At 38.1% G+C, this 24,726-nt stretch overlaps 1 protein-coding gene and 1 non-coding gene across 3 annotated transcripts; one reads left to right on the forward strand and one right to left on the reverse strand.

Annotated features, from left to right (window-relative positions):
* Positions 1 to 13,380: 13,380 nt before the first annotated feature.
* On the reverse strand, positions 13,381 to 13,511 carry LOC120361737 (small nucleolar RNA SNORA38). The gene has a single exon (XR_005577870.1). It is a non-coding gene; the product is annotated as a small nucleolar RNA SNORA38 (small nucleolar RNA).
* Positions 13,512 to 16,316: 2,805 nt separating this feature from the next.
* On the forward strand, positions 16,317 to 23,115 carry SERPINB3 (serpin family B member 3). 2 transcript variants are annotated; one of them, XM_003926013.4, is made up of 8 exons: positions 16,317 to 16,364; positions 16,971 to 17,158; positions 17,356 to 17,412; positions 18,681 to 18,809; positions 19,566 to 19,683; positions 20,923 to 21,065; positions 21,362 to 21,517; positions 22,284 to 23,115. In XM_003926013.4, the coding sequence occupies exons 2-8, from the start codon at positions 16,997 to 16,999 to the stop codon at positions 22,677 to 22,679; spliced, it is 1,161 nt and encodes a 386-aa protein (XP_003926062.1). In that variant the 5' UTR covers positions 16,317 to 16,364; positions 16,971 to 16,996; the 3' UTR covers positions 22,680 to 23,115. The 2 variants fall into 2 exon arrangements, with proteins under 2 accessions (XP_003926062.1, XP_010335044.1); XM_010336742.3 differs by having other exon boundaries at positions 21,425 to 21,517.
* Positions 23,116 to 24,726: the final 1,611 nt, after the last annotated feature.

The raw sequence follows: 24,726 nt of genomic DNA on the forward strand, positions 1-24,726 counted from the left end.
ATTCTCCATGATTGATTTCATTGAGGCCAGACTACCAGTCCTGTTTTCTGGGCAATCTTGGGAAAACCCTCCCGGCCTCCTATTTTTCAGCTGCAAATCAAGGCAGTTGTACCAGATTTGCTGAGATCATTTTTCCATCCTGGTCTTGTCCCATCTCTGAGGTCTGAAGGTGGCCCTGTGAGTGGCCGCAGCTCAGCAGACCCATGAAAGGCCTTATACTGCTGTTTGTTCTGCTAAATCATTAATGACCTTGTATTTTTTTCACCCTCAAAGTGTATTTTGTAATTTAATTTACACTTGCTGCTTTTCCTTCTGAGGTCCTTTTTGGTTCCAAGAGTCTATGATTCTGGAACCAACAGCTATTTGATGACCTGCTTCGCACAGCTTTTAATGTCAGGCCATAGAGTCTAGGAAATGCGATACTGTGCTATTAACCCAGCAAGAGAGTCTATAAAGCACTGAATCATGAGATTCCATAACTGTCCCAGGTACAAATGTTGGAAGACTGTTTCACAGGGAAGAAACAAACTAGAATTTCTTCTTCCAGTTACATAGTACAATGAATAGAGACAAGATGACAGCCTTTTAAGTTTATATTTGCTCAATTTATTAAAGAAAAAAAGCTCACAGAGTCACTGGAACTTGCTCACGGGGGCCAAGTAGTCCAAAGACTGCTGAGGTTTTGAGATTTAATGTGTTTAAATGATGATCTCAGATTTCCTGAGCACCTTCACACAGAATCATTGTTGATATTTGCACGTTGACTAAACATATTTGATGTCTTGGCCTCTCGATTTACTTATTCACTTATTTAATGTTTATTTATTGGCAGATATGATCGAATGAGTGGCTGAGCATGATGAGCATGGAATCTGGTCTCATTTCACTTTTTATCTTTTACATGCCCTACCTAGGACTGTACTGGTAAAGAGTCGTGTACAAAACAGACTTGATTAAATAACAATATTTTAATAGATGTGTACCATGTGTAATGATACATTCTGGTTGACAAGCCTTTATCATTTCTTTGTGTTGGGAACATTCAAAATCCTTTCCTCTCGCTTTTTAAAAATATGCACTAAATTATTGGTGACCATATTCACCCTACAGTACTATAGAACACTAGATTTATTCCCCCATCTAGCTGATATTTTGCATCTGTTAACCAACCTCTCCCTATTCTCCCCTCTCTCCTATCCTTCCCAACTGCTAATAACCACAATTCTACTCTCTACTTCACTGACCTCCATTTTTTTATCTCTCACATAAGAGTGAAAACATGTGGCATTTGTCTTTCTGTGCCTGACTTATTTCACTTAACATAATGTCCTCCAGGCTCATCCACATTGCTGTGAATGATCATATTTCATTCATTTTTGAGGTGGAATAGTATTCCATTGTGTATAGGTACCACATTTTCTTTATCCATTCATCTGTTGATGGAGGATTAGGATGACTGCATGTCCTAGCTACTGTGAATAGCACTGTAATAAACACAGGGGTGTAGGTATCTCTTTGATGCACTGATTTCCTTTTTATGAACATGTATTCATCAAAATGAAAATTTTAATTAAAACAAGTGAAAACAGTGTTACATAAGCGTTCCCTCCTGGCTTTTTTTGCACTCAAACCTGCATGCTTTTTCATTTGGAAAACTTTGTAAGAGGTGACTCAGAACCTTTTTCCCACCCGTCATTCAAAGAATCAGGTATATTTCAGTATATTCTGATATTGCAAGCTGATCTTAAGTCAAACTTTTGAAAATTTTGGTTTAACGACTGCTCTTCATAGCAGAATATACTACCTCCTCCTTCAATCGCTATATAAAGACAGGTAGACTCACGACTGGAAGGATAAGTCCCAGGAAGGTTATTTTCTACTGGATACAGAGAAATTGTTGATTAAGTCTGGACTCATCTCTGGACTAAACTGGCCATGCACTCTTGAGCACAGTTAAGATATATAGGGCCATGTGCAATGAAGCACCTTTGCCCATTCATCTGCTGCCACTTCTCACACAGATGAGGAGTCAGTAGGGTAAATTACCCGCTGGCTCCCCGTCCCGCTCAGCTTTCACCTTCAGTCTCCTCTTTGCTGAGCATCCATCACCCTGCTTCCTGCTACCCAGTCTTGGAGTTTCTTGCGGTTTTGATTCCACCTTTTATATATTTAATCACTTAATCATTAATGTCTTTTATATGTTTAATCATTTTGTTAACTCTAGCCCTATTAATTACATGAATGAAAACATTATTTCTCTTATCCGAAGCTGTTGGAGAGTTGAATCTTTCTGTTAGCTCTGTTCACCAAGTCTTGGAAGATTGCTTTCTCCAGGGTTTTGCAGTATTAAATTTGGAAGCTTATCTTCAAGGGAAGAATTCTGTGCAATGCAGGCTGAGGAAATGCTCTTTAGAGGACTTTTGTCTTTGTTTTTGTCAGGAACTCGGCTGCTACTGTCATACTGTTTTTTACTGGCAGTTCTCAAATTAACCCAGTAATATAAATTCAAAACCATGATATTACAGGTCCATGGATCTAATTTATTATTATGATTAATTTAAAGACCTGGCCAAGATGATAATGTGTTCTTTAAATCTATCTTCCATGTGGTTAAATGATTTGCCTAATCCAACATTTCACCAAGCATGTTGCTCATTAAAGGCTCCAGTATTATGCAGTTTCTCTCTTCCAACAATTCACCTCATAGACCACTTTATAAATTTTGGTATACTATAAAAAAGAAATATCTGCCAGGCACAGTGGCAGATATTTCCAGCACTTTGGGAGCCTGAGGCAGGAGGATTACTTAAGCCCAGAAATTACAGCCTGGGCAACACAGTGAAACCCTGTCTCTGCAAATTATAATAATGCTTGACTAGCTAGGTGTGGTGGTACACACCTGTAGTCCCAGATACTCAGGAGGCTGAGGTGGGCATATCACTTGAGCCCAGGAGGCAGAGATTACAGCGAGCCCAGGTCACAACACTGCACCCCAGCCTGAGCACCAGAGTGAGACTTGAAAAGAAAAGAGAAAGAGGAGAGGAGAGGAGAGGAGAAGGAAGGGGAGGGGAGGGGAGGGGAGGGGAGAGGAGGGGAGGAGAGGAGAGGAGAGGAGAAGAAGGGAGGGAGGGAGGGAGAGAGGGAGGGGGGAGGAAGGGAGTAAGGAAGGGATGGAGGGAGGGAGGGAGGGAGGGAGGAAGAAAGGAAGGAAAGAAGATCACGGTTAATTGATCATGCCTGTAATCCCAGCCCTTTGGGAGGCCAAGGCAGCTAGATCATAAGGTCAAGAAATCGAGACCATCCTGGCCAACATGGTAAAACCCCATCGCTACTAAAAATACAATTATCTGGGTGTAGTGGTGTGTGCCTGTAGTCCCAGCTACTTGGGAGGCTGGAGCATCATTTGAACCCAGGAGGCAGAGATTGCAGTAAGCCATGATCGTGCCACTGTACTCCAGCCTGGTGACAGAGCAAGACTCTGTCTCAAAAAAGAAAAAGAAAAGAAAATTCTGCTTTATTTTCCAACCACATATCTATATGAAGCCATATATACTTCAATTAAAACAACATATTGCAACAGATTGAATGCACATACAGATACATAAATCTAGCCAGACATAATTACACTAAATCAAACATTAATGAGATTTGTAAAAAGCTAAAACAATGCTTCTTTTACCACTATTCTTTGTATATTGGAAAGCATAGTTTTTTAAATAAAAATATGTCATTTACATTAACATGCAATGGTTGTATTTTTATTTAAGGTTAAGATGTTATTTTATAATTTTATATTTAAACTTTTTAGTTTAAATTTCTGATGCAGTAAATAGCATCATTAGAAAAATGCACATAAACCAAAGTTTTTTTGAGATCCTTAATAATTCTGAAGAGTTAAAGGAGTCCTGAAACCAAAATGTCCGGGCATTTGCTGTACTGTACATTTCTGCTGCATTTAGCATGCTGAACATTCTTTTCTAGCTTTCATTTCTCTTCTCTCTTCTTCCTCAGTGCACTATTCCAACCCCTTTTCTGCTTTCCACCATCTGGTTTTCACCTAGTTTTCATCCTTTGCTTTCTTATTATTATATTATGTCTTGTATCTCTCTGGATGATTTCAACCACTAACATGATTTTAACAACATCCCAAATAGATGACATCCAAATATGTATCTGTTACCTGATTATTTTACAATACTCTGTGCCAGCAAAACAAGCTATGTACATATTGATGTTTCTTAAAAAGCTAAACTCGAGTATTCCCAAACTGAGCGTGTGAGTGAATGGTACCGTCATTAAATCCTTCCACCTAAGTCAGAGATCTGTGAGTCATCCTAGATTCCTTTTGTTTCCACTTCATCCACTACCAAGCCCTGTAGTTTTTGCTTCTTAAATATTCCTCCCTCCATGGATTGCATTAGCTCAAGATCTCATGACCTAGATACATTATTGCAAACCTTCCTAGTGGGCTTCCTGTTACTGGTCTTTCATTTCTCAAAAAAAAAAAAAAATCCATAGTTATTATCCTGAAATACAAATCTAGTCATACCACCCACATGCTTTAAACCCTTCAATAGTTCCCCAGGGCCTTCAGGAGAAAACTCAGGTCTCTCATCATGACACAAGAGGCTTTCTTCATTAGGCATTTTTTCCATACCAATCTCATCACTCATCTGAGCGTCTCTTCCTGCATTTCTTGCTTTAGTAAAATGGGGTGATTTGTTCTTCCTCTAACACAATTTGCATCTCTCCTCCCTTTGCTGTAATGCACCCCATCTCAGACTTATCCACGTGTTGAGCTCCTATTCATTCACTAAACCTTGAGCAGGTGTCTTCTCTTCCTCTGAAGAGCCTTTGGATTGCACCAACGTCAGTTCCTGGATTTTCTACTTTTATTGCAGTTGTGTAAAACATTGCTATTGGAGGAAACTGGTAGAAAACTTTCTTGTGCATTTTTTGGAGATTTCCTGCGAACCTATAAGTATTTCCAAGTTTCTAAAGAGGCCTTATAGATACTTCCCATTTTATCACACCAAATATTAGAAGATATGTAGTCAAGAGTGGAAGTTTAATAAATATCTACAGTATTTATTGCTTCTTCAAGAACATTCAGAAGTGGAAAACATTTTCATGTATGTGTGGCAGTGAGAAACCCATGACTACCAGTCCAATTTGGAGCCAGAATGTCCTACTTCATGCTAAACTACGATAGTCCTATCCATCACTTTTCTACCATCAACACAATTCACAATACAGTGGAAAAGGCAAAAATGTTTTAGTATTATTATAAAATTAGTTGTGATCTCCTGGTCTCGGGAATTCTCAGGGATCCACAGACCACACATGGAGAATCTCTCATTAGAAAGATCAGGGTGAACTTAAGCAAAACTGTATCATTAAATAAGTCCACATTCTTTTGCATAATCAGATAAAATTGCTTCCCCATCCTATCGAGGGATGATGTTATTCTCTCTTCCATCATCTTCCCCTCTTAATAACTTTAGGGATGAGGAGGGGAATCTTCAGCCTAGCTGTTGCCTTAAAGTGGAAGAACCAGAACCCTTTCTGGTCTCCAGGAAGTCTTGTGCTGTTGAAGTTCTATTGCAGCCACTGCCACAAGGTGTCACAAGCGGTGTGGCCAGCAATGTGCTACACAGCCCCAACAAGGTACTGGTGAACTCTGAAACCTTTGCCCAAGAACACGCTATAACTTTTTTCTTTTTCTTTTTTAAGCATATATTTCTTGCACATTTCCAAACTAATAGCTAAAGTTTTGCACATCATCTAAATAATTGCAGAGGGCTTAAGTCAGGCAAATTGTGAATGCTGTTGTTTTAAAACAGTTCTATCACTCTTTACATGCATGCAGTGAAATCTAACGATGTGAGATCCACCATCATTAATAAATACTGAAAAACATGAAATTCACATGAAACACCCCTTCAACACTCAGATATTTTACATCATTCCTTTTACCTTGGTGTTATATTTCCACTTCATTTCCTCCAAAGAATTTTCTTCTAATTTAATACACTTTTACATTTAAAAGTCTTTTATTGATAACCCTGCCATATTTTTCTGAAATGAAAGTATGTACATGCATTTAAAATACAAAATGTTCTTATGGCCCATGGTCATTGTTCTAAATGTTTAAAAAGCTTCATCTGGATTCAGTTATCACTATACTTGTTGTTAGTATACAAATGAAAAAACATATTTAAGTTTTGATAAATAATTATTAAACACAAAAGCTAATTTTCACTGTGGTTGCATCTCTTTATGAAGTGAACAAGAACAAAAATTTTTTCTGTGGTCTTTCATTCGGGACAATGATTTCGTAGGCAAAATACTTTTTAAAATGTATTGACTGCATCTTACATAGAATCTTAGATGTTAATAACAGGAGATTAAAACATTAATCATTTTATAAGATAAAATGTAATGAGGATCGCTTGTAATAGGAGTAAACATTTCATGGCAAAAAAAAAAGCTATCTTATTTGAGCATTAGGACAAACACCTAATGCATGAGGGGCTTAGAACCACATGACGGGTTGATGGGTGCAGCAAACCACCATGGCACATGTGTACCTATGTAACAAACCTGCACGTTCTGAACATGTAGCCCAGAACTTAAAGTAAAATCAAAGTAATAAAACATAAATAAATAAAAACTATCTTATTTGATAAAATAGTTTTATATATTTATTAAATAATACACAGCAAACTTGAAAGAAATTGCAAAATACAATGGGTTTTATTCAATGTAGCATAAAAATATATATTCAGTAAAACACCCCACTTAAATTTAAAATATCAGTCACATAACATATACTGCTTTGCCTGACTGGGTATTTCTCTTCCACTAGGGTTAAGAATTGAGAGGAGTAGAAAGGAATTCGTCACATTTAAATTCATGGGGGGAAAAACGTTTAGAATATTCAGTAGCTTCTGCAGATGTTCTTTTGCTTTGTTTGCAGAGGGAAGGCAATTTGACAAAAGTCAAGGATTGGAGGAGGCCGAGATATGAATGGAAAATTGTCATTACTCCCACTACTGCCCTGTAAAAGACGAGACTCCTCTTACATTTTCCTACACACATTTCTGCAGTTTTAGTTGACTATGGTAAGTTTCCAGTATTTTGGTAATTTTTCTAAAAATATTAACTTTTAAAGAAGCAAAGCTAAGCATCCCTGGAATAATATTATAAATAAAAACAAACATTGAATAGTCAATTTAGTGCAGTGGTTTTTAGGAATAGTTTTTAATGTAAACTATAATTAATTTACATGATTTGATCATTGACCGTCATATTTTAGAGATGACACCCCGGGACAAGGTCAAAGGCGGGAGTGTTCTCATGTAGTAACAGAGAAGGACTCATAAGTACAGAAGTAGATTTTATCAGGCTTGGGCAACTGAGGGACTGAAGAAGGAAGTGATGGTGACTGCTTCTGGAAGTCCTGGAGAAAGATATGTTAAAGGCAGGACCATTTCCAAGAAGGCAGAGGCTGGTTCTAGAGGCAATGAGATGGGAAGGGTGTGACGAGGGGATTGGCTCAGAAATTTGGGCTCAGAGGATGGCGCTTAACAAGTCACTTCTCACCCAAAAATAAAGGGACCTTGGTAAATCTCTTTTGTCAATAAGTCCCTACTTCAGGCAATGTGCTACAGACTTCTCACTTGGCCTACCATTTAGGCATGGACAATAACTAAGAATCCATTTTATAAAGAAAGGATCACTGAAGGGGCTTAAAAAGACTGCCAAACATAGTACGTGACCATCCCTGAGTCCCATTTGGTCCTCAAGAAGCATTCATCAAAATGTCAAGCAGCCAAAAATGATTCCCGGTTGCAGCCAGACTTGGTGATTAGAGGATAATGTACCTCTATGGTTAAGTGAAGGCATTCCAAAGAACAGCACTTGTTCTACAGAAATGTTAACAGAGCCATGTCACAGAAGAGAGAGGAGGCAGCGTAATTGTTCTGATACCATAACAAGTTACAGAACACATTTTTCACTAAGGACTGATTAAAACCATGTAAAATATCAATCAATTTTAAAAATGCTAAATACTGATCCCAAGAAAATGGAAGGGAAAGGTTGAATTAAGGGAGTGGAGATGGGAGATGTCAGAGAAGGAATCGGACACAGAGCTGGGAGAGAAGGGAGGGAAGAGGGCAAAGCTGAGGGAAACAGACGACTTAACTTCCAGGTTGAACCCATTAGATCACCCATGGAGAATGAGAGAAAAATGTATGGGATAGATGCCTGGGAAATGTCTGCAAGTAAGGGATGGCAGTGGAGAAGGAGTTGAAGACCAGATGTCAGAGATGTACAGGAGAGCAAAAGATAGAACTCAAAGGAAGAGGGAGCAACAGAGACAAATAGGTTTGAAAATTCATTTAGGTACAGAGAAGGTATTATTAGGAGGCTGTTAGTAAGTCACCAAAGAGATTGTTTTTCATGAGTTTTTTTAAATTTTGGTAAAATATACAGAATATAAAAATCACTGCTTTAACAATGTTTAAGTCTACATTCAGTAGTATTAAGTATATCCACATGTTGTGTAACCATCACCATCATCCATCGCCTGAGCTTCTTTATTGTCTCAAACTGAAACTCTGTATCATCCAGGTGTGGTGGCGCACACCTGTAATCCCAGCACTTTGGGAGGCCAAGGCAGGTTGATCACCTGAGGCCACAAGTTTGAGACCAGCCTGGGCAACGTAGTGAGATCCTGTCTCTATGCAATAATGATGAGAATGATGAGGATGATAAGAGAAACTCTGTATCCATTACACAGCATCTTCCTATTCTCCTATTCCCCCAGCCCATGATAACTACTCTTTTGCTTCATGTCTCTGTGAATTTTTCTGTTCTAGATCCCTCACATAAGTGGAATTACATGTGTCCTTCCGTTTCTGGCTTATTTCACTCAGAATAACATTTTCAGGGTTGATCCCTGTTGTAGCATGTATCAGGATATTGTTTCTTTTTAAGGCTGAATCGTATTCCACTGTCAGTATATACCATAGACATTTGAGTTGTTTACACCTTTTGGTTATTTTGAATAGTGACACAATAAATATTGGTGTACAAATATATATATTTACATATATATTTATATTTACATTTAAGTTCCTGTTTTCGAATCTTTTGTGTATATACCTGGAAGTAAGGTTGCTAGATTATATGTTAATTCTACTTTTAACTATTTGAGGAACTGCTGTATTGATGTCCACAGGCACTGCACCAATTTACATTCCCACCAGCAATGCAATTGCTAGAGTTCCAATTTCTCTACAAACATCGAACTCATAGTTTGTGGAATCTACAAAAGTCGAACTCATAGAAGCAGAAAATAGAATGGTGGCTACAAAAGGCTGGTGAAGTGGAGGGGTTGGGAAGATGTTAGTAAAGGATATGAAATGTCAGTTAAGCAAGAGGAATAAGTTCAAGGCATCTATTTTACATCATCATGAATATATTTAACACCAATATATTGTATACTTGAAAATTCCTGAGAGAGTAGATGTTAAGTGTTCCAGCTACAAAGAAATGATAATTATATGAGGAAATGGACATGCTAATTAGCCTAAGTTAGCCATTCCACAGTGTGTACATATATCAGAACTTCATGTTGTATACCATTAATATCAACAATTTTTATTTATCAATTTGTTTAATAAATTAACTTTACAAAAGGTTCTGAAAACAGTCTAAGAACTTTATATGCCTACTACCTAAATTTGACACAAGTTAATATATTGTCATTCCTGTCTTAAAATATAATACATTACAGACATAATGTTATAGGTGCTTTTAAAATGTTTTATATAAGGATATTTACACATTCTTTTCTGTTTTTCAGTTCCTTGCTAGATATTTATTCTTTTTGACACAGGATTATCCAGTTCATTTAGTCACTGCTGTAGAAAACTCCACTGTGTAGACCTAGCTTAATTTTTTCTTTGTTCTTCTTTTGATATAACATTTAAATTGTTTCTAATTCTTTGCCATTGGCGAGAATGCTGCAATTCATTCCTTTGTATGTGTCTTGTGCAACATAGTACAGGGGTTCATCTAGGGTATACATAGAGAGAAATAAAGAGTTTTTTGGGTTTTTGTCTCTGTTTTTGTTTTTTTGAGACAGAGTCTCACTCTGTCACCCAGGCTGAAGTGCAGTGGCACAATCTCAGCTCACTGCCAACCTCTACCTCCCGGATTCAAGCAATCCTCCCACCTCAGCCTCCCAAGTAGCTAGGATTATAGGCACACACACCATGCCTGGCTGATTTTTATTCTTTTGTAATTTTAGCAGACACAAGTTTCACCATGTTGGCCAGGCTGGTCTCGAACTCTTGACCTCAAGTGGTCTGCCCCCTCACACAGCCTTCCAAATTGCTGGGATTATAGGCATGAGCCATGACGCCTGCCTAGGGTATATATTTAAACGTAGAATTACTAAAATAATCAGAAATTGCCAAGTTTTTCCAAAACAGTTGTGCCAATAAACATTTTCAACAGCATTTTTATCAATTTTATTTGTCCACATCACACCAACCCCAAGTATTTAAGAATAGTTAGTATTATTTACAATAACAAAGACAGAACCAACCCAAATTCCCATCAATGACAAACTAGATAAAGAAAATGTGGTACATATGGACCATAGAATACTATGCAGCCATAAAAAGGAATGAGATCATGTCTTTTGCAGGGACATGGATGAAGCTGGAAGCCATCATCCTCAGCAAACTAACACATTAACAGAAAAACTGAATACCACAAGTTCTCACTCATAAGTGTGAGTTGAATAATGAGAACATGGATACAGGGAGGGGAACAACACACACTGGGGCCAGTCAAGGGATTGAGGGACAAGAGGAGAAAGAGCATTAGGACAAATAGCTAATATATGCAAGGCGTAAAGCCTAGATGATGCGTTCATGGGGGCAGCAAACCACCATGGCACACGTATGCACCTGTATACCCATGTAACAAACCTGTGTGTTCTGCACTTGTATCCCAGAACTTAAAGTAAAATAAAAAATAAAATTTTAAAAGTAATAGTATTATTGATGTGAATCCCTCTGTTGCTTTAAATACATTTTCCTGACCTAAAAAGAGTAAGAATCTTTCCACTTTAAACTTCCATATTGCTTCAGGATTTACTTGTCAAGGTCTATGAAAAATGCCATGGGGATTTTGAATGGAAGTGAATTTCTCAAGACGTGAAAAGGAAGCCACTGAGCCCATAACCTTTATAATCACTTTTGTCACTATAGCAACTAAACACCACAATCTTAACACCTTGACTTCTGCTTGCCCTTCGTGTTTTGTCTCCGTCAGTGATATTTTGATCCTATCATATGCCATATACCAGTGTCCTGTTTCCTTCCAGTGTCTGTTTCTCAGCATGTGAACAACTCGGTCTCAGAATTCCACTGGGAGGTCTGTTTTCTGCAGCTAGTCCTGATACCAAGTACTTACTATTAACAGGGGGCACTGCAGAAAACAAAGAGCACCATCAAATGTGTAATTAAGAAGAGGACTATTGACAATAGTAGGATTAGGACTAAGGGAAAGCAACCAAGGACAGTGAAACATTTAAGATCTAGCAACAGTGAAGACCCTATTCTAACCCTAGTCCAGAAGGACAAAGGGTGTTGTCATCACCAAACCCCAGAGAAAGTAAATGTAGTTTTAGAAAAGGTTGCCCAATAAGCTCTGTAACCTTTGGTAAAATAATGCAAACATCCCTTGTGACCCTCACAGAGAGGACGAAGACAGTTGGTTAAGCACTGTCTTCACCTGATGCTGACCTACTCTTGGTGCCTGTCATTGACCAAGTCTAACTGGATGTCAGAGAGCACAGGAGCCTTATTATGTCTCTGTACAACTCAGCTTCTTAGAACCCATAGGAGGTAGAGAAGAATGAAAGGTGTAGCTGAAGAAGCAAAATAAGATACCCAGCACAGCCACATCCCCACGAGGGCAAATTTCTTTATGTCTCTAGACCTCCACATCTCCATTGATACTCCAGAGGCAAGCATCAACAATAATTGATATTGTTTTTATACAAAAATCATATTCAAGTACACAAGAAAACACCAGGATTCCAAAGAATGAAAGGGTAAAAGAAAGACAATTCACAAGAGGAAATTCAACTAGAAATGTAAAATAAAATTGGCTATTTGTTGCCAATCAAATGAAAGCTTTGAAGTCACTCAGAAAAATTGAAGCAGTTTGAATAAAGAGTGGAGAGGCAACAGATTACTTAGTGAATACTAAGGAGCAGCATAGAAGATGGTAGGAGGTCCAGGATATACCTGCATGATCAAAAAAATTAAAATAGGACATCGAAGACAGAGAAAATCCATGGCTAGAAAAGGCAGTGGGAATATAGGAGAAGATCTTACTTCCTGGTTTCCTAGTATCAGAAGACGAGAGTGAGTAGACTCCCATGAGAAAAGATCAAGGGACATGCAGCCATCGGGGAAAATCCACAGGACTGATAAAGCAAGGAGGAAGAAAGACAGTTCTAGTAAAGGGGGAACATCAATATATGATGTTTCTTAGGAATAGAAAAAAGAAGGCCAAGAGGAATCAGGGAAAGAATTATAAGAGGTCAGCAAGGGGACAGGGTTAGATTTGGTTTAGTTCGAAAACATACAGTAAATATGATGTCTGTCCCTGGTGGTGTTGGTGGAGTAAGAAGGAGGGAGAGAAGGAAGAGATAATATCATTTTGTCTGTGCTCTAAACTGTGCTTACATATGAGACGATTTCCCTCTCTTCTTTTCAAACCTTACTGGAGTTGTTTTCCCTCATGAAAACTAGAACAGGAAAGTTAATTAATCTTGTTTTGAGGTTGTTCAATATACACATACCTATATCTGTAGAGAGATCCTTGGGAATAAGGTAATTGGCATATATTCTATTACTTAATGCTTGAAAAATCTCCTCCACTAACCAGTTTCCCTATAGACAGGGACAAGCATATAGGTAAGAAACAATAAATAAAATGTCATTTTTAATTTGTAACTTAACAATGCTGAGAAAACTTTACAGCCTTCATAAGGAAGTGAGTTCCAGGAAAATCTAGGAGATGTTTCTTAACCAATCTATAAAGGCATTAGTTATGACAGGATGTTTCCTGAAAGCGTAAATTCCCATTGAGGATTTGTTTTTAATTTCTGGATTCCTGGAGCCAATGAAGTTAGTGTAGGTTTATGAAATACCAAGAGACATAAGTTGGCAAGTGTTCACATGCAAAAAACTTCCTGGAATTGCGGCATTCTCTGTGACAACATATGACATCAGAATATGTCCTGTCTATCCTATCTACCAAGTGCCAGGAGCACTTTTTTTTTTTCTATGTAGGATGGTTGATCTTGAGCCTGCAGAGAGCAAGCTGGCCCCAGATTTCTCCAAGTCCACATTTCTTTGCCTCCAATATTCACATGTCCAAAGATAAGGAATTATAGACACGCCTTTGTAGAAGGGATCAGGAGCACTTTTTAGGAACAGAAAAAAAAAAAATGCTGGAAATGATTTTTCATTTGAACTAATCCACGCTTTCTCTAAGCAAACTTCTGGTCATTTTCAATAAGTATCTTTCTTCAAGTTCAATCTCTTCATAACAAACCTCAGCATCTCAGGAGATTCAGCCATAGTCTGAAATTCTCTTCCACAGATTGGTACCCTATAAGCCCAGTTTGTCTCAGTTTGCTTTCCTGTTTTTTTTCCCTCCATTCCCAGGCTGAGCTTCTTGCTTCTGTTCTATAGACATTATATTCCTTCTCTTTGGTACCCAAGTAAACCCAGACTACTCCATACAGAGGAAAGTCCATTTTTTTGGCTTATAGCCCTGGATACAGACTCAGCAGAGAAGCCCATTCTTCATTTTTGGAATTCTGCATCTCAGATATTTCCTCTTATTTTTTTTCTTCTTCCATGAGATCCGATAAACCCATTGGATCTCATGAGACTTAGACTTTTTAGTTCGTAAGTCTATTCCCCATAAGTCTATTCCCCAACTTAAATCAGGGAATTTATACTTCCCAATCTCATTCAGAGATTTGAAACATATGTATCAATACAGGAGACCTAAGAACAGCACGTCTTGGGGGTTGGGGAAACAGGAAGGTGAGAAACTTTCTGACTGGAAACACAGCTCCCTTTCTCCCTTCCATCCCTTACGTCCATCCTCTGTGTTTCTGGAAACTTGTTGTAGATGAATCTGCCTATGACTTTGTGATGTGCTGAGAAAACAAACTCACGGCTCCTGTTAAAAAGTGCACATGACAATAACAAGTGTTGGGAAGGATGTGGAATAATCAGAACTCTATTCATGGTCAGTTGGAATGCGTAATTGTGCAGCGTCTATGGAAAAGAGTCTGGCATTTCCTCGAAATATTAACCTAAAGTTACCACATGACCGAGTGATTTCATTCACAGGTATATACCCAAAAGAAATGAAGACATATGCCATGGGGAAAAAATATACATAAAAGGTCAGAGCATCATTTCCACAATAGCAAAAAGATAGAAACAACACAAATGTCCAGCAACTTATGAATAAAGAAAATGTGCTCTATTCATTCAATGGAATATTAGCCACAAAAAGGAACGATGTACTGATTCATGTGACAACATGGATGAACGTTGAAAATAATACTGGTGAAAGAAGAGCCCCCCCCATAACAAAAGGACAATTACTGTATGATTTCATTCATATGAAATGCTTACAAGAGACAAATCCATAGAAACAGGAGGTAGATTCATGGTTTCCAGGGTCTTGAGAGAGGGGAAAAGGAAGTACAAGATTTCTTTTGGAGGCAGTAAAATAATTGTGGCATGAGATCATGACAGCGACAGCACAACTTTGTGAATGTACTAAAAATCACCGAAGTGGACAACTGAAAATGGTAAACCTTATGGTATATAAATTATCTCTCAATAAAAAGGGGGTCCACAAAACAGTTCCCTATGGTGGTAGTGATGGAGATATTGGATTAAATCTCCTTGGACAATAATCCTCTCCCTGGCCATAGACATGACTCAGATTACAAGAGATTCCAGAAGAAACACTGGAATGAGTCGGAAGGCAGGCTCTAAATGGTAGGACCACAAGAAACGTTGTTTTCCTAACAGCTCAAACAACTTATTTTTCTGCTTCATTTTAAAATAAAAATTAGAAAGTCACCTTTCAAAATGGCTCCTGTTTGTTTCGATTTTTCTTCTCCGTGTCAGCCTGTTAACTCAGTATATTAGTCTGTTTTCATGCTGCTGACAAAGACATGCCTGAGACTGGGAAGAAAAAGAGGTTTAATTGGACTTACATTTCCACGTGACTTAAGAGGCCTCAGAATCATGGCAGGAGGTAAAAGATACTTCTTACACAATGGCAGCAAGATAAAATGAGGAAGAAGCAAAAGCAGAAATCTCTGATAAACCCATCGGATCTCATGAGACTTTTTAACTATCACGAGAATAGCATGGGAAAGACCAGCCCCCATGATTCAATTACCTCCTCCTGGGTCCCTCTAGCCACAAGTGGGAATTCTGGGAGATACAATTCAAGTCAAGATTTGGGTGGGGACACAGCCAAACTATATGACTCAGCAAGGTCAATGACTTTCTCACTGACCCTAAGCAACAGAAAACATCTGGGATGGTTGCAAGGGGCACTGGTAGGATCACTGCCAAAGCAGAGCATGCAGGAGAAGGCAGTGGAATCCTGTTCTCCACAGTATGCTATGAGATCCTCAAGCACACTTCTTCAGTATCTCTTTGGACTTAGAATTAGAACTATATTCCTGGTTCTACAGAAAAATTGCTAAGGAAATTCATAGGATGACAAAAACTTTCAGAACTGAAAAACAGGAAATGTAAGCTTTTTAGTTTTATGGTGTTCAATGTATGCCTTAAAGACAATTCAACCTCCAAGAAAAGAATGTTCTTTTTTGTTTGTTTGTTTTTTACAGCCGGAGTAGTATACAAAGGGATGGAGTTGAAATGAATGAGAGGAAATTGAAATTCTAACGTTATTCTCACTAGTATTAGAAAGGCACCTACATGCATTTCGAATGAGCCAGTGGTTGCTGCTTTGCATTTTTCCCCATAGACTAAAAAGAATATACAGTGGTAGAACAGTAATCCTGTCCTTTGTGATAAATTTTCTTACTCATAAAAGTGAATGTTAGCCTCCTTGCGAAATCTGAAGCTGAGTAACGAAATACCAACCGCAGAGCTGAGAGAGGCGGTAAGAGGAGAGGTATAAATTCAGGATCTCACCGTTCATTCCACAGACACGCACAGGCTCCCTGCTCACCTCGGTTTCCTCTAGGAACACAGGTAAGTGCTTCAAGCCACTCCAGCTTAATAACATAAATTATTTTTTAGCATAATAATGATACTATGTTCTATATCATGCATTTCCTTCATTCTGTCTGATTATATTTTACTTATTCTGCTGGGGCAAAATTAAAATACCTATTTTATCTGATTTTTCCTTTATCTAAATTGCTTATTTCCATGTAAGCAAAAACGCCCTTAGCAACACAGAAGGAGAGTGCCTCCCAGCCACAGAACCTTGAAGGAAGCATCAGGGAAGTCTCTTAAGAGCTGGTTGGATGGGATCCACAGAGGTCTCCTCTTAGCAGTCATTATAAAGACTTCCTACCTAGCCCTAGTGTAGCCAGCAATGAAGGAAAGATAAAGATGGTCTATTACTTATTTACAATAGTCTTTACAAACAGTAATCTTGTGAGTCTTCTAATTATGAGATTAATGTATTTAATATATGCACATTGTAGAAAGTTTGAAACATTAAAAAGTAAGAAAGAAAAACTTTGTCAAAATCTCACAACCCAGATATGTCATTTTCTTTAAGAAAATTGTACTATAAAATGACACTCCATTTATGAAAGTCATTCTGAAAGGAATTTGATGCTTTTTCAGGAGTTCCAGATCACATCAGGTTCACCATGAATTCCCTCAGTGAGGCCAACACCCAGTTCTTGGTCGACCTGTTCCAACAGTTCAGAAAATCAGAAAACAACATCTTCTATTCCCCTATCAGCATCACAACAGCATTAGGGATGGTCCTCTTAGGGGCCAAAGGAAACACTGCACAACAAATTAACAAGGTAGGTATCTGCTTCATTACGTTCACCTGTCGCAGTTTTCCTCTGTAGTTCTGTCGGCTAGCAAGCAGATGGTAACAGATCTGGTGGCCTGATGGGTAGCACAGGGGGCTGAGCAGGAATTCCCATTCCTGTGAGACCACTAACTTAAACAGATCTTTTGAGTAAAGTTCTCTTGTCCTGCTTCCTGTCTCTTCCAGGTTCTTCACTTTGATCAAATCACAGAGAACACCACAGAAAAAGCTGCCACATATCAGGTGAGCCACAGAGTCCTTTGGTTCAGCTTCAGATACCTGAGCAGGTCATAGTTTAAACCTGGAACTTCACAGAAACTAAGAAATGGCCATTTTTAAGGGAAATCCTGGACAAAAAGATTGAGACATGCAGAGTGATTTGGCAATTCATGGCACATAATTATTATTCCACGTTTCTGCATTACTGAAAGACAGCACTGTACTTCAGAGCATAGGTTTGGACCAGTATAGGCTGGGCTGAAATTCCAACTTTGCTCTTCACAAATGATGAACACAGGGAGGACACAATGCTTGGAGTCCCAGTGACATCATCCCAGGAAACAAAGGGTAATAAAAAATCTGACTCAATACATGCAAATACATGGAAACATTTACAACAAATGCCTTGCCCATAAAAAGTCATAATAAATATTATTATTATAAAATAGCTGTAATATACTAATCACAATAATGTTGAATAATTTAATTTTAATTGAGTCACTAATGAGATTAAGAGGAATAAGCACAAGTCCAGTATATTTTGGAAACTGATTGCTATGGAATACATTGGTTTAGAGCCTTAATAGTGCAAAATGCTTTGCAGGAAAGTAGAAGGTCTAGATTTAAACAGACTTAGGTTCAAAACTTGGCACTTCTAATGTATGTCTCTATAAAGAGGGGTTTTTTTTAAAAAAATTCTCTGAGCTTTCTTGTTTTCATTTGAATTGAACTAAAGACTTAAGAGTTACCCATGTAAAACCCTTAGCCAAGTACCTGGCACACACTGTTATTATGTGCAGAGAATGACCATCATGAGGAAAGCACCATAGATCAGTCAATGTGTCTTACAAGGTGATACCACCAAGAGGTGTAACAGGGGTTCCTGGCATGATCTATTTAAAATATCCAAACTTCAACATACTCACATCCTTGATGGTTGTTAGAAGCGAAATATGGTCCTTGCTCTTAAGGAGCTGAAAGTTTAACTGGGAAGCTAAACCTAACCATTTAAACCACCAAGGGGAAAATCCAGTGGTAGACAGTGCTGCAGCTTTAGTTCAGAAGAGAAAAGATTGGAGTACATTAGAGCAGGAAGAATTTTCTGGAAGAAGTCAAACATAATGTGTATTTTGAAGAGTGTTTGAGGTGAAATACACCAAGTATCAGGGAATAAGCACAAAGGTCATCATTGAGACTACTAGCCTTAAGTGATTGATCCTAACACACTTAGCATGGTTTTAGTGTTTACATTGATACGGTAATTCAATGAGCTCCTTTTCTGACATTTGAAGGTTGATAAGTCAGGAAATGTTCATCAGCAGTTTCAAAAGCTTCTGACTGAATTAAACAAATCCACTGATGCATATGAACTGAAGATCGCCAACAAGCTCTTCGGAGAAAAGACGTATCAATTTTTAAAGGTAAATTTCACCTGGCCTACAAACCTTTCATCTGCAGCCTGGTGTCTGTGACTCTGACTGGCCACATGGAAGAGAGCTAAGGCACATGAGTCTGACTGACGCAGGTGGAGAGCATTTACTCAGAGTGCATTAGCTCCATTTCCACAAGTCTCCCCCACTGGAGTGTCCCAGACCCCGACAATATATCAGGGAAGTGTGGATTTAGGGATAATTTTGCAATTAAAGAGGAGGAGATTGGGTAGCAGCAAGTAATAAAACACCATCAATGAGCTGGCACTGACTCAGTCACATAGTATATACATCTTGGTGGGAAATGTATGTATGGCTAATGGGATATTATTGGAATGGGCAGGCTTGGGTGAATTCCTGGGGATAGTTGAGGAAGTACCAGGAAATACTGAATGCACAGCATCAAAGATAAAAACTAAGGTCAGGAACATCATGGTTGAAATTACTGGTGAGAAGTCTCAGAAGCAATGAATCTCCTTCACGGAAACCTCCTCCGCAGTTTGCAAACCACAGCCTCTTCTGCTTCTGCCTTTTGCCAGGTGGTATTGGCCTTCAGTGACCCCTTTCTTGCGCTGGTCCACACTCTTATTTTGTATTATTTGCATGGCACCTGTATAAAAATATGCATGGACAGGAGATACTGCATCTCTTCAGGGTCTGGATTCAGCTTATTATAATTATAAATTTGGTAGTATATAGTTACATAAATTACTCTTACTTCCTACTTTCTTCCTTCTTATCCCAAAGGAATATTTAGATGCCATGAAGAAATATTACCAGACCAGTGTGGAATCTGTTGATTTTGCAAAAGCTCCAGAAGAAAGTCGAAAGAAGATTAACTCCTGGGTGGAAAGTCAAACGAATGGTAGGAGAGCCATCCATTATAGAAACACCTTTGAGAAACCTATGCGAGTGAGCCCTGTCCCTGATGCTGCATGAGGGACCAGGGATAGGGATTGAGATGGGTTTGCAGGGAGAGCAGAGGAGGGCAATGCAAGTGAAGGACTTGTCTACATGAATATGAAGACAGCCTAGGGAAACCAAAGAGGAAATCACAGGAAGCCAATTAGATGGAAACACAGCTGGAGAATTATTTGCACATGTCCCTGGATGATAATAGCTTTGTGGATCACCCTGTCTCTGCTCAGGCCCATTTTGAGATCATATTCTTTTCTTTAAATCAGAGCCAATTTTTTATGATGAATATTTAAAAGAAAACATTAGAAAGTGTCTCCCTTCTCCTTTACTAGTTGGGAAACAAGCAGCTTTCCAGTAAATCATCCTTTTGCCATCTGAGCTGGAGCTGCCTGGACCATGTCTCCGTCCTACAGGGATTATCACAGCTGTCTTCCCCATCACGGGCAAAGAGCTGAACGAAGTCTAGATACTGTAGACATCTATTCTACCTACACATAGTTTTTAAAAATAAATAAATAAATAAAAAGCAGGAAGAGGAGAGAAGGAGAAAGGAAAGAGATCTGTTGAAAGAGTAGATAAAATCAGTTTGTCAGTATTCCATGTCAGATGACTGGAGTCACTCAGAGACAGAGAACACGAACTACTTCTCTACCACAAGGAGTGATGTCACCACCAAGGGTAACTTTATCCAGCTGGAGCCTTGAAGAAAGCTGCATCTGGTGAACCATTGGTCAGTAAGTCTAATGGTTTAAAGATCAAAGTCAGTGAATCTAAAGTAGGGATTTGGGTGAATAATTAATAATCAGTCACGAACATTTGCAAAGCATCTTCCAGACAAACCATTTGTACCTTGTGTAAAAAGATTCTTTTAGGCACAGTGGCTCAAGACTGTAATCCCAGCACTTTGAGAGGACGAGGCAGGTGGATCACCTGAGGTCGGGAGTTCGAAACCAGCCTGAACAAAATGGAGAAACCCCGTTTCTACTAAAAATACAAAATTAGCCAGGTGTGATGGCACATGCCTGAAATCCCAGCTATTCAGGAGGCCAAGGCAGGAGAATTGCTTGAACTTGGGAGGCAGAGGTTGCCGTGAGCTAAGATCACGTCATTGCACTGCAGCCCGGGCAACAAGAGCGAAACTCTGTCTCAAAAAAAAAAAAAGACTCTTTTATTCTTTCCCTTGCAGAAAAAATTAAAAACCTATTTCCTAATAAGACTATTGATAGAGACACCAAATTGGTTCTTGTGAACGCAATCTATTTCAAAGGGCAGTGGGAGACGAAATTTAATAAAGAAGATACTAAAGAGGAAAAATTTTGGTCAAACAAGGTATTCTCTATATTTTATTTATATAATGTAATATATTAATATATGGAATGTTAAATTTAAACATTTCTGATGGAAAGTACCATGACAAGTATAAAATAGAAGTTTTCATGTCTGTTATTTTGTTTGAGTCTTATAACTTTATTTAGTTAGGAATACCAGAAGAAACTATCATCTCTAACTCATTAAATTCCTGGGTTATTTATTAGATGAAGAAGGATGTGTTAGTATCTCAATAATATTTTCTTTTTTGTCTTGTGTCTCATTTGGTATTTGTTGGACACATTGATTTATTGCAGAATACATACAAACCCGTACAGATGATGAGGCAATACACGCTCTTTAATTTTGCCTTGCTGGAGGATGTACAGGCAAAGGTCCTGGAAATGCCATACAAAGCCAAAGATCTAAGCATGATTGTGCTGCTGCCAAATGAACCTGATGGTCTGCAGAAGGTAAAAACTTGCATCTGCAACTCTTCCTTCTACTCCCTGACTTTTTTCCTCAGATACCAAATTTAAGCAAGATAAAAGCTTGAGACCAAGTTACATCAAAATAATGAAAAATTCAAAATGAGGAATGATGACTCAGCTTCATATTACAAATATTTTAGCATAGGGCCTGACATGAACTGAAGGCTTAATTATTAATTTATTATAGTTACATGCATTGGATATCAATTTGATGATATTATTATGCAGCAATTTAACCTTGACTGGAGAAACATATAGCAATGTGAGGAAAGTTTACAAACACACCAAGCAAAAAAGGGAATAGAAATTTAGGGTATACACTAATCGCGAATATGTACTAAATAATGTATACAGGAAAATAAGAAGAGCCTATTAAAAACTGATACATGTAGTAGGCTGTTGACACAAGAAATAATGATACATAGTTCATTGTGTACAAAATAATGTAATCATATTTTTACATATGTATTATACATTTGTATACAGACATATATACACATTACGAATATGTAAAAACGTGATTCTGTGTTTACATACATATGTACCTACATACATACATACACATATAATCAAACATATTTATATATTAAGGACTCATTTTTCCCATTAGAATAATATCTAATGAAGTGAACCTTCTGTATTTTACATTTATTGCCAAAATAAAGATTCTCCATATAGTCAATTGATTGTTAAGGTGTATTAGAGATCTTTAGTTAGTCATATCAGTTTCTTTTTTCCATTTGTATAGCTTGAAGAGAAACTCACTGCTGAAAAATTGATGAAATGGACAAGTTTGCAGAACATGAGAGAGGTGCGTGTGAATTTACACTTACCTCGGTTCAAAGTGGAAGAGGCCTATGATCTCAAGGACACATTGAGCACCATGGGAATGGTGGATGTCTTCGGTGATGCAGACCTCTCAGGCATGGCTGGGAGCCGGGATCTTGTGGTATCTCACGTTCTACACAAGGCCTTTGTGGAGGTCACTGAGGAGGGAGCAAAGGCCACAGCTGTCACGGTGATAACAACAGGCGTCACATCACCTCCTAATGAAGAGTTCCATTGTAATCACCCTTTCCTATTCTTCATCAGGCAAAATAAGACCAATAGCATCCTCTTCTTTGGCAGATTCTCATCCCCTTAGACGCAATTAGTCTGTCACTCCTTTTGGCAAAATGTTGACCTACAGTCGTTCTGGTAAACTGATTGCTGGCAACAACAGATTCTCTTGACTCATATTTCTTTTTAATCTCATAGTCATCATCAAGAATTTAATGATTGAAATAACATGCCTTTCTCTCTTTCTCTTTATAAACACACATATACCTACTTTTTCTTGCAGAAAAATTCTCCTTGAGGAAAAATCAAGATGAATATTTTAATACTCTATCTTCTAAATTTGATACATAATTCTGTTTGTGACCCGTTTTATATGAACCAAACCAAATCATACTTTCTCTTCAAATTGAGCAACCTATAAACCCATATTTCTTTGAATTTAGGTGATACCTGAAATTCTACTTATGTTTCTAAATTTTGTGATTCTATAAAATACATTATCAATAAAATAATGACTTAAATAATTTTTGCTTTACCTTTTTTCTCTCAGTACAGGGGAAGTGTCCAGTTACATATAGGAAAAATAATTTAGAAGTAGATTAATTATGTAGAAAGGAAATTTCAAAACAAGGGTGGTTCATAAAGAGCCTGGAGTAGAAGGCAGATCCCAAACATGAGGAACCTTGTAAACCGCATTAAGAACTTTCTATTTTATGGTAAAAGGCATAAGAAGCTCATTACAGGTTTGTTTGTTAAAGAGGGGCATAAAATTATCATATCTGCATCTTAAAAATACATCTCTGGCTACTCTGATATCAATAGATGAGAGGAATAAACAGTGTGGTTACTATATATAAATTAGGAAAACATTTGAGTATTGGGAGTGGAAATGGAGAGAAAGAAACAGCCTGGAGGAATTATTTAGGAAGTAATAGCTGCAGTAAGACACCCAGGTTTCTGACCTAGCCAATTGGTTGGATGGAAGAAAATGTTGTTGTTGTTGTTGTTGTTGTTGTTGTTGTTGTTGTTGTTTGAGACAGTCTTTCTCTGCTGCCCAGGCTGGAGTGCAATGGGGTAATCTCCGCTTATTTGCAACCTCTGCCTCCCAGGTTCAAGTGGTTCTCCTGCCTCAGCCTCCAGAGTAGCTGAGACTACAGGCATGTGCCACCACACCCAGCTAATTTTTATATTCTTTGTAGAGACGGGGTTTTGCCATGTTGGCCAGGAAAGTCTCGATCTCTTGACCTAGTGATCCTCCTACCTCAGCCTTCCAAAGTGCTAGGATTACAGGTGTGAGCCACCGTGCCTGGCCAACATTGTTGTTTTTGAGAGAAAAAAAGATCATGGGTATATATATATATACTTGTTGAATTTGAGGTACTTTTAAGATTCAAATGGATTTGCCTGGCAGGCACTTGAAGATATTAGTCTAAATCTCAGAAACAGAATATGATCTGAAGCTCTAAATTTGTGTATTCAATATAAATACTCTAGAGTTACTGGGATAAATATGGTAACTGTAGCTAAAAGCAAAGATAAGATCCTAGGAAGAAAGGATAAAGTTAGAAGAAAGAAGACTCTGTCAACGACCTTGAAGTATACCAATATGTGTAAAACCAGGTACTGATCACTTTTATTTTCTAGAAAGTAGCTTTTCTTAGGGTTCCATAGTTACTCCCATAGATTCTTCACAGTCAGTACTGAGTCCTACCTGGTTTCATAAAACATGGGTTTTTGAGGATTTGAGCAAGGTTGAAATTTTTTTCAGCAAGATTCAGCAGTCCAGGATCAAGGCAGAGAAAACAAATGTTTCCCCACTTAACTATGAGACTTGGTCAAGTTGTTGAGGGAATTGACAGACTAGCCAGAGAGTGGATAACATGAACAATCTGTTCAGTGAATGCAGCTGAGGAAAGAAAGCAAAGAAGCATGTGGTAGTCTTGAAGAATAGATGTGTACTACAACACTTAATGAGGTCAAATAAGGATGGTATTGAGTTTATGAGATCAGAAGTTTTGGCTAGGACCTATGATTTTGAAGTACACTTTTCAATGATAAATTGTAAGGAATTAAAAAGCTCTAATTCTGTCACATAGATGAGAATTAATTTCTAATGATTCAATGAAGCTGAA

Source organism: Saimiri boliviensis, chromosome 13 (assembly GCF_048565385.1).
Source record: "Saimiri boliviensis isolate mSaiBol1 chromosome 13, mSaiBol1.pri, whole genome shotgun sequence".
Classification (NCBI taxonomy): Eukaryota; Metazoa; Chordata; class Mammalia; order Primates; family Cebidae; genus Saimiri; species Saimiri boliviensis.

Bases quoted from the DNA above. Each gene is read 5' to 3' on its own strand.
- SERPINB3 (XM_003926013.4), top strand. From the start codon at position 16,997: ATGAATTCCCTCAGTGAGGCCAACACCCAGTTCTTGGTCGACCTGTTC. The intron at 17,159-17,355 runs GTAGGTATCTGC...TGTCTCTTCCAG, and splicing joins CTGCACAACAAATTAACAAG to GTTCTTCACTTTGATCAAAT. The intron at 18,810-19,565 runs GTAAATTTCACC...CTTATCCCAAAG, and splicing joins AGACGTATCAATTTTTAAAG to GAATATTTAGATGCCATGAA.